At 37.2% G+C, this 11,199-nt stretch overlaps 1 protein-coding gene across 2 annotated transcripts in view; it reads right to left on the bottom strand.

Moving 5' to 3' along the window:
* The window catches only part of LOC107595160 (uncharacterized), a 27,420-nt gene that overhangs the window by 6,029 nt on the left and 10,192 nt on the right, over window positions 1–11,199 (bottom strand). For both annotated transcript variants that reach the window (XM_016285498.1, XM_016285499.1), the window contains 6 exons: window positions 8,545–8,699; window positions 7,064–7,208; window positions 5,918–6,124; window positions 3,547–3,761; window positions 1,441–1,571; window positions 88–215 (listed from right to left, as the gene is read on the bottom strand). In XM_016285498.1, the coding sequence (XP_016140984.1) occupies window positions 88–215; window positions 1,441–1,571; window positions 3,547–3,761; window positions 5,918–6,124; window positions 7,064–7,208; window positions 8,545–8,699 (981 nt within the window). The remainder of the gene's footprint in view (window positions 1–87; window positions 216–1,440; window positions 1,572–3,546; window positions 3,762–5,917; window positions 6,125–7,063; window positions 7,209–8,544; window positions 8,700–11,199) is intronic.

Raw genomic sequence — 11,199 nt, 5'->3', positions numbered from 1 at the left:
AGTGAGTGAGTGTGAGTGAGTGAGTGAGTGAGTGTGAGTGAGTGAGTGAGTGAGTGAATCAGTGAGTGAGTGAATGAATATGAGTACCTGTGATGGCTCTGCGAATCTCTGTAGCGGCTGCTTCTCTCATCTCGAGAGACGCCTGCTCACTGTACCAGGCTGTGTGCGGCGTACAGATCAGGTTAGGAGCGTCTTTCAGAGGACCCTGCGCAAAACTACACCACACACACACACACACACACACACACACACACACACACACACACACACACACACAACTGAGCACTGATATCATACTGTAAAAATCATCAAAGAAATCAGTGCATCAGTAATATTACAGGAACATTCTGAGGACTGCATTGGTCTTTCTGTCCATTACCACTAAAAATATTCTCTCATGTCATCAGTTTTACAGTGAAATAATTAAGATGTTTTTGAAAAAAGTCTCTTCTGCTCATCAAGGCCGCATTTAGTTGATCAAAAATACAGTACAAATTGTGAAATATTATTAGAATTTAAATAGCTGTTTTCTATGTGAATCTATGTTCAAATGTAATTTATTGCTGTGATCAAACCTGAATTTTCAGCTTGAAATATACGTATATATATATTTTTTTATTTCAAATAAAATAAAATAAGATATTCGATTAAAAACATGAAATGAAAATGAGAAATGTTGCTACCGGGGCAACTAACTGAAACAAAATGTTTCTGTTTAAGTACTAAAATTACTATAATAAAAAATAAAATGAAAATAAATTAAAACTAAATATTTAAAATATTTTTTAATCTAGTAAAAATGACAAAAGCCAAAAAAATGTAATCAATTCATATAAATATTTCATAAAAATATAAAACTTGAAAATTAGAAATGATACCTTGGAAACTGAACTGAAGTGCTAAAATTACTAAACCTAAAACTGAAATAAAATTTTAAATAAAATTTGACATCTAACTAAATTAAATAAGTTTACATTCATATACTAAGATAACTAAAACTAAAAATGAAATAAAAATAAAGGTAAATATAAAAAAAGACAAAAGCCCACAAAGTTACGAAAACTTTGAATAAATTAAAATGAAAACCAAAAATATACAAAAAAAAAGCTAATTCAAAATATTAATAAAAACTATAAAGGCATATAAATAATACTAAAATAGCACTAACATGGGGACAGAAAGAGTCGTGACATAACTATATGTAAATAATTCTTTACATGAAAAATCTCCACCCACTTTTAATGACATAATTTACATATAATCAAAATTCATCTACTTTGAATAGCCTTCCCAACTCAAAGGACAATTTAGACATTTCAAATAAGACCTTATTAGAAGAATTAGTAAAAAAAAAATCTAATTACATTTCAAATTTCTGCTTTTAATTCCTCTGGAAGTTTTGATGTTGAACAGACTGAACGTGTGGAGCAGCATGTTCACCTGAAGGGTTCGGTCTCGTGGACGTCGAGAGCAGCTCCTCGTATCCGGCCCTCCCTCAGCGCCTGAGCCAGAGCCTTCTCATCCACCAGACCTCCTCGAGCCGTGTTCACCAGGAACGCCCCCTGACGCATCTGACACACACACACACACACACACACACACAGATACTCACACACACACACACAGATACACAGACACTCACAGACACACACACACACACACACACACACAGACGCACACAGACAGACACGCACACAGATACTCACACACACACACAGATACACAGACACTCACAGACACACACACACACACACACACACACAGACGCACACAGACAGACACGCACACAGATACTCACACACACACACAGATACACAGACACTCACAGACACACACACACACACACACACACACAGACGCACACAGACAGACACGCACACAGATACTCACACACACACACAGATACACAGACACTCACAGACACACACACACACACACACACACACAGACGCACACAGACAGACACGCACACAGATACTCACACACACACACAGATACACAGACACTCACAGACACACACACACACACACACACACACAGACGCACACAGACAGACACGCACACAGATACTCACACACACACACAGATACACAGACACTCACAGACACACACACACACACACACACACACAGACGCACACAGACAGACACGCACACAGATACTCACACACACACACAGATACACAGACACTCACAGACACACACACACACACACACACACACAGACGCACACAGACAGACACGCACACAGATACTCACACACACACACAGATACACAGACACTCACAGACACACACACACACACACACACACACAGACGCACACAGACAGACACGCACACAGATACTCACACACACACACAGATACACAGACACTCACAGACACACACACACACACACACACACACAGACGCACACAGACAGACACGCACACAGATACTCACACACACACACAGATACACAGACACTCACAGACACACACACACACACACACACACACAGACGCACACAGACAGACACGCACACAGATACTCACACACACACACAGATACACAGACACTCACAGACACACACACACACACACACACACACAGACGCACACAGACAGACACGCACACAGATACTCACACACACACACAGATACACAGACACTCACAGACACACACACACACACACACACACACAGACGCACACAGACAGACACGCACACAGATACTCACACACACACACAGATACACAGACACTCACAGACACACACACACACACACACACACACAGACGCACACAGACAGACACGCACACAGATACTCACACACACACACAGATACACAGACACTCACAGACACACACACACACACACACACACACACAGACACACACACACACACACACACACACACAAGCGCACACACACACGCACACACACACACACACAAACACGAGGCAGCATCACTGCGACGGCCAGATTCACTCTTTACAATCAGTTCATTCTGGTTTGTCAGCAAGATTCTGCTGGAAGATTATGTACACTGGAGGTCAAAAGTTTGGAATAATTTAAGGCTTAGTTCACCCAAAAATGAAAATTATGTCATTAATTACTTACCCTCATGTTGTTCCAAACCCGTAAGACCTTTGTTTATCTTCAGAACACAAATGAAGATATTTTTGATGGAATCTGAGAGCTCTCTGACCCTCCATAGACAGCAATGATATTACGATATTACGACATGAGGGTGAGTAATTAATGACAGAAATTTCATTTTTTTGGGTGAACTATTCCTTTAAGATTTGTAATGTTTTAAAGTCTCTTCTGCTCACCAAGGCTGAAGAGCAGCAAATCAGCATATTAGAATGATTTCTGAAGGATCATGTGACTGAAGACTGCAGTAATGATGCTGAAAATTCAGCTTTGATCACAGGAATAAATTACAGTTTAACACATATTCACATAGAAAACAGCTATTTTACATTGTAATAATATTTCACAATATTACTGTATTTTTGATCAAATAAATGCAGCGTGTGCAGCTGTGTGTGGTGATAAAGACCTGTTTGATGGTGAAGTCGTTGATGAGGTGATGGTTGTGTTCGTTCAGGTTGCAGTGCAGCGAGACGCAGTCGCTCTGATAAAGCAGGTCCTGCAGTGTGTAAACACGCTGAACGCCCAGCGAGCGCTCCAGACCGTCCTGCAGGTACGGGTCGTAGAAGATCACATTAAAGCCAAACACTTTGGCCCTGATGGCAACGGCCTGCCCCGAACGACCTGCCACACACACACACACACATGTTGGTTTTTATGGTTTATGGGGACTCTCCATAGGCATAATGGTTTTTATACTGTACAAACTGTATTTTCTATTGCCCTACACCAACCCTACCCCTAAACCTACCCCTCACAGGAGACTTTCTGCATTTTTAGATTTTCAAAAAAACTAATTCTGAATTATTTATAAGCGTTTTGAATTACGGGGACACTCAAAATGTCCTCATAAATCACCTTCTTATTGTAATACCTATGTCATACCCATGTTATTATACACATTTGTGTCCTCATAAACCACATAAACATGCACACGCACACACACACACACACTCACACACACTCTCACACACACACTCACTTAGTTATCATTATACTATTAATTTAAATATTTTTTTGAATTTATATAATTATATTAATTAATTACTAATTACATTTTGTATGAACGTTATTGATAAATATATAGAGACCTCAGAATCCATACTGGATTATACATATAATTATTTTATAATTATAGAATTTAAATATTCATCACTATACTAATAATTAAAATAATATATGTATTTTTCTATTTATATTAATGTTTCCACCAACAAATTGTGATCCATAAATAACTTTCATACTAACATTTATTCATAAATTCCAAATGAAATAAATACATAAATAAATGAGTAAGTTATGAGTAGTGAAGAGGACTCCTAACTAAGCCACAAACTTTCCTAAAATAGCTGTTGCCAGAAATCTGCCTCGGAACGTAAACATTTTAGAAACATTTGACGATAATGAGCTTTTAAAAAGGTATCGCCTTAGGTTTTGGAGATTATCCCAGCTCTGAATTTTCCTTTGATTATGTCCTTGTTTTCATTAAGCAGCTGGGCAAGAAGTAACAGCTGTTCTTGCGTCCAGTTTGGTTTTCTTTTACAATCGCATGTCCTTCTATCAGCCATGATTATTCCACTCTGTTAATTAAAAGGCTGTTTATATGCATATCCGCTAATTGTTTACTAAAAGCACACATGTAAGACGAGGCTGACAATATATACTTGTTTAATTAGTGACACTTAGCCTGCATTTTTAAATCTTTATTTGAATGTGGCAACATTTTTATTTTTAAACCTTTATTTGAATATGGCAACATAATATCGCACTCTACAATATTCAGAGACTATCAGCCAATCACTGTGTGCATAGTTAATAAGCATGCATAGCAATGAGCTCAGCCCCGCCCCCTTACTCTGAGCTTAAAAGGGTCATATGATGCTTTTTTAAAGATCATTATTTGGTGTATTTGGTGTAACAGAATATGTTGACATGCTTTAATGTTCAAAAAACACATTATTTTTCAAATACTGTAGATTATTGTAGGTCCTCTATGCCCCGCCTCTCTCAAACGCTTCGTTTTCTACAAAGTCCCTCCTTCCGACAAGCGCAGTCTGCTCTGATTGGCCAGCTGACCCAGTGCATTGTGATTGGCCGAACACAACACTCCAAAGAGAAAGAACAACTTGAAATCGCATCATATGACCCCTTTAAGACTTCTCTCTATTCCTTAGTTTCTTACAAGTTTGTCTCAGCAGCTTTGTGAATAGGTTTTAAGAGGAAACTCTTAGCTAAAAACTTTTACTGCTATTTAGGAGAACTCTTAGTGGTAAGATAGAATCTATCCCTCTATCCGGATATTTGTAGCAATAGCCAACAATACATTGTATGGGTCACAATTATACATTTCTCTTTTATGCCAAAAATCATTAGGATATTAAGTAAAGATCATGTTCCATGAAGAGATTTTGTAAATTCCGTACCTAAAACTTAATTTTTGATTAGTAATATGCATTGCTAAGAACTTCATTTGAACAACTTTAAAGATGATTTTCTCAATATTTAGATTTTTTTGCTCCCTCAGATTCCAGATTTTCAAATATTGTCCGATCCTAACAAACCATACATCAATGGAAAGATTATTTATTCCGCTTTCAGCTGATGCATACATCTCAATTTAGACTGGTTTTGTGCTCCAGGGTCACAAATGTTTTGTGAATACGGGCCCTGAACTGTCTCAGTTTATCAGTAGGGAAGATCTCAACCCTTGTTACCATGATTCAGTAAATACTGGTTTTGACTGAAAGCACAGTGATCAGTCTGAGCCTGTCGTCTCTCACCGAAGCCGATGAGTCCGAGCGTTTCTCCGCGGATGCGTGCGGCTCCGGATGCCACTTCACGGATCTGCTCCACGCTCTGAACACGCGTGCCCTCCCGCAGCGCCTGATACAGCCACGTGTTCCTGCGGTACAGATTCAACACGTGACACAGCGTCGAGTCGGCCGTCTCCTCCACCGCCGCCGACGGGATGTTACACACCGCGATCCCTGAACACAAACACACACAACCGCTCAGAAACACTGACAAAACATCATACAATAAAGCAATAAGCTCCAAGAAGCCGTGGTTTACAGTGAAATTATAACAGCTAAGGGGCGTTGTTAGGTACTCCATGTAAGCTGTTATAAATTCACTGTAAACCACGGCTTCACGGGGGTTACTGCTTTTATAAAACGGTTATTCCATATACGTAGTAAGGTTTCACAAAATAAAACAGAGCAAATAAAGTGTAGTGATATTAATAAACACAGTATTCTTCCACCAAACAATGTAGCTCCTCAGAAACAGTTGTGGTTGCTACAAAGTGGTTGCCGAGCAACACACAAACGTAAACAAAGGTGTGTGTTACTTTGTAGCGTCACTTTTGATCACGTTAATGCATCCTTGATGAATAAAAGTAAAGCTGAAATAAAATGTATAAAATAAAAGAAAATATTAAAAACTTGCCTTAACAACTAACTGAAATAATAAAATAAAATATTAGATTAGATTAATACTGAAGTACTAAAGCTAAAACAGAAAGTGTAAATATTAGATGAAAATCTTAAAATTTAAAAATGCAAAAGAAAATTTGACATCTAAAATAAGCAAGTTTATATTGAAGTACTAAGATTACCAAAACTAAAACTTTAAATAAATTAAAATCAAAACTAATAATATACAAAAAAAAGCTAATTCAAAATATTACTAAAAACTATAACGGAGTATAAATAATACAAAAATAGCACTAGCATCTGTACAATTACACTAAATGAGCTTTTTAACTGGATTAAAAAACTCTAAACTATCAATCAGACGACCGAAGGCACGGAAGAAATCAAAGTTTGATCATATAGAGACCTTAGACCTTTGTATCAAATATGATACAGTATGCATAACTGTTAATTTGATTGGATTGTGCACTAGTTAGTGTTGATGTTCATTACCCAGCTCTCCGGCTGCTTTAATGTCGATGTTGTCGTATCCGCTGCCGATGCGGATGATGATCCTGAGCGCTTTGAACTTCTCCAGATCTTCTCGAGTCAGTGTGATGCTGTGATACATCAGAGCGCCGATCGCCTCGTTTAACACCTGAGACACACACACACACACACACACAGCTCAGAGCTCATCTGCTCACGCACGCTATCCCATGATGCTTCACATGACTCTCACATCCATCGCTCGGCTGTAAATAACGCTCTGATTGGGTGGATGGATGTAGTCAATTATTTTTTATATTCTGTCCTACCGATGATTCTATTCCTACTGTGAAATAATCATTGCAGTCATTAAAAAGTATCCCTAAACACTCACTTGAATTTTTTTCTAGATCATCATCATGTTTTTTCTTTTATCATTTTCTGTAACTGAAACCAAAACTTGAAATAAAACACTAAAAATTAATTCTGAAATACACTAAAAGAAAAAAGTGAAATGCTGCCTTGGCAACTAACTGAAAACAAGTTTTTAAAAAATATTTTAAGGCTACTAAAGGTAACTAAAATAACTAAAACTGAGACTAAAACATACAAAAACAATATTACTAACACTAAAAATGAAAATAAAAACTATATAGACATTTTTTTTTAAAACTAATAAAAATGATAAATACACATAACAAAATTACTAAAAAGGAAATAAAAAATAAAAGCTATAGACATATTTAAGAAAAACTAATAAAATGACAAATACACACAACTAAATTACTAAAACTGAAAAAAATAAAAATAAAAACTAAATAGACATTAAAAAATATTTTAAAAAATAAAACTGAAAACACAATTGAAACTATTTATCAAATACTATACTACAATTTTTACTATTATTTACACTTTTTCTATTCTATCTGTTTTCTTTTTATTTATTATAAAATAAAATAAAAACCTTGCTACGTGTACTGCGTTAAGCTACCTGAGACTTGTTACAGCACGTGCTTATCATTGCTCTTTAGTTTATTCTGATTGCTTCTGTTCTCCTCATTTGTAAGTCGCTTTGGATAAAAGCATCTGCTAAATGACTAAATGTAAATGTACTATAAAAACTAGACATATTTTAAAAACTAATACAAATTATGAATACACAACAACATTACTAAAACTAAAACTGAAATCAAAAATAAAAACTATATACGTGTTCTGCATGTGTGTGTGTGTGTGTGTGTGTGAGTGAGTGTGTGTGTGTGAGTGTGTGAGTGTGTTTGTGTGTGTGAGTGTGTGTGTTTGTGTGTGTGACTGTGTTTGTGTGTGTGACTGTGTGTGTGTGAGTGTGTTTGTGTGTGTGAGTGTGTTTGTGTGTGTGAGTGAGTGTGTTTGTGTGTGTGTGAGTGTGTTTGTGTGTGTGAGTGTTTGTGTGTGTGTGTGTGTGTGTGTGAGTGTGAGTGTACCTACTTAACCATATTTTGGGGTGTGTGTGTGTGTGTGTTCACCTTCTCGTGGATCTCCTGTGTGGACTGTGCGTCACAGAAGGCCACGGTTGCCAGATCTTTGAGGATGGGCATCTCAACCGTACAGTCCCTACCGTCCAGCAGAGAAACCAGAGGACGAGGATGCATCGGGCCGTTCACGATCTGAGGCCTGATACCTGCGCACACACACACACACGCACACACACACACAGAGGAGTACTTCAGTGCTTTGACATGATATATGATTCATCAAGAATATAATGATTGCATAATATAAATTATTTCATGTTTTGATGGCAAATATGAAACATTCAGAGTCTCCTTTTGTTTTTTATTTTTTATTCAACAACCAGTGAGCACACACACACACACTCACACACACTCACACTCGCACTCGCACACTCACACACACACGTGCGCACGCACGCAAAATACAGGAAGTTCAGATTAAGACGAGGGAGAACGAGCCAATCAGAGTCTGAATCCAAAATAGCACAATACTCATGCAGTATACAGATACAGTAGAAACAGTACGAGCGGTATGTTAGTATGCTATTCCAAACACAGCGTTTATCTGTCTGTTTGGAAAACTGTTACTAGCACATTTCTGTGCCACCCTGGGAAAAAAAGCATCTGTCAGGAGCATAAATGTGATTGTTATTACAGCATTTTTCCAGCACATTGTGAATCACATAAATTCTGTTTTGAAACAACATTAAAAACTGTGAACTCTTGAATGAACTATCATAACGAAGCACTATGATCAACAGTTAAACTGTTTTTGCCCTCATAGCAAATGTTTTTCCATTAAAATAAATTTTTATGACCTTACATGAATTCTCTTGACCAAAATCATCACTGAATTTAATTTCACTATAGCACGACAGCTTAGCAGTAAGATAAATGTACACTGTTGCCCAAAACCCAAGACTAAGAAACAATCTTTTAATCTGTCTTTTTTTATTCAATAAATGTCAATAATTCTTATTTTTATGTATTTGTTGTGTTCACCTGACACAAATTAAGAAATGACAGCCATTGGAACATGTTTGCAGTTTGTCAATATTAAATATGATAAATAATAACTGCAGTGAATGAATATGCAAAACATATCAGGGCTGTCTATAATAGTATGAACTAAAGAGGTTTAGTTTATTGCATTATATACACGCATACTATACGCATACTATATTTTAATAATCCGATTATGGTTTATGTCATTCATAATGCTTCATAGGAGTGAATGTACACTTCTGAGCACTTTTGGCACAATTTATGTTTCACAGTGATTGAAGACACATCATCACTTAAACATCGCTCACATACGATTTATACATGATTTATCTACTGTTTGGATTATATAAATGGGATTTTTACTTCCGGAGCCAAGAATGCTGTCTGAGTCTGATGAACAATGAGTCTGTAAATGACTCTAGATGTGAAGGGAACATTAACAGAGCTAAACATGTTCAAACTACAGACGGTTTGATCAGGAACCTGTTGATTCAGGAGTGATCTAGAAACGAGGAAAACAGTGTTTTAAACCCTAAAAGCATTCTGAACATCAAGCGTTTCTGTATCTGCTCAAACACAAGATCTTTCCTTGAATCAGCTGGTGTGTTTGGGGATTTTTAGAGAATGCATGAAGTCAGTTCTGCTCAATTCACACAGAATCACTTGAATTATCAACATGATTCACTCAAGAACAACAAACACACACAATACTGACCGTCTTCATCTTTAACTACATCTACTGATTCAGCATTTCAAACCTACAAAGTCAAATTTTCTGATTATAAAGCGAGTTTGTGCATCTTTATTTACAATAAATGACACTTGATTTGAACTTATATATCTATAATGAATGACGTTCAGACATTGTTAAGTATGACCTGAATACTTTTGGGGTGTCACTGTATAAGAGACTAAAAACTCATGATTAAAAAATAAAAACGAAAACAAAAGAGGGTGACACACAGTCGGTGTGGATATTCAATATTCAATATCCAGGAGCCGTTCCATTTACAACGCATTAATTATTCATGCCGACCTCCATCCAGAGACACAGACACGCTTCATATCCAAACTCAACACTGACGGCATTACAAACATCTAAATCATCATTAAATGCCACTGAACATGTTTATTTAGAAGCATGCAGATGAATGTCTTTGACTGAAAAAACTCAAAATCGGCCTGATCTGACCTGGAAAGCGAGCGATATAAACTCACATCTCACTGAGGAACCTCGTGGGATCTATACTCAAGATTACATAACCACACACACACACACACACACACACACACACACACACATGTTGTGTTTCCATGGTTTATGGGGACATTCCATAGGCGTAATGGTTTTTATACTGTACAAAATGTATGTGCTATTGCCCTACACCAACCCTACCCCTAAACCTACCCCTCACAGGAGACTTTGTGCATTTTTACTTTCTCAAAAAAACTCATTCTGTGTGAGTTATAAGCTTGTTTCCTCATGGGGACCTCAAAAATGTCCTGGTATTTATCACGTTATGGGGACCAAACGTCCCCACAAGGATAGTAATACTAGTAAATGTTGACCTTGTGGGGACATTTGGTCCCCATAACGTGATAAATACCAAGTACACACTCTCACACACACACACACACACACACACACTCTCTCTCTCTCTC

Source organism: Sinocyclocheilus grahami, unplaced genomic scaffold (genome assembly GCF_001515645.1).
Source record: "Sinocyclocheilus grahami isolate Dianchi unplaced genomic scaffold, SAMN03320097.WGS_v1.1 scaffold198.1, whole genome shotgun sequence".
NCBI lineage: Eukaryota > Metazoa > Chordata > Actinopteri > Cypriniformes > Cyprinidae > Sinocyclocheilus > Sinocyclocheilus grahami.
This window is presented reverse-complemented; position numbering and strand designations above follow the sequence as displayed.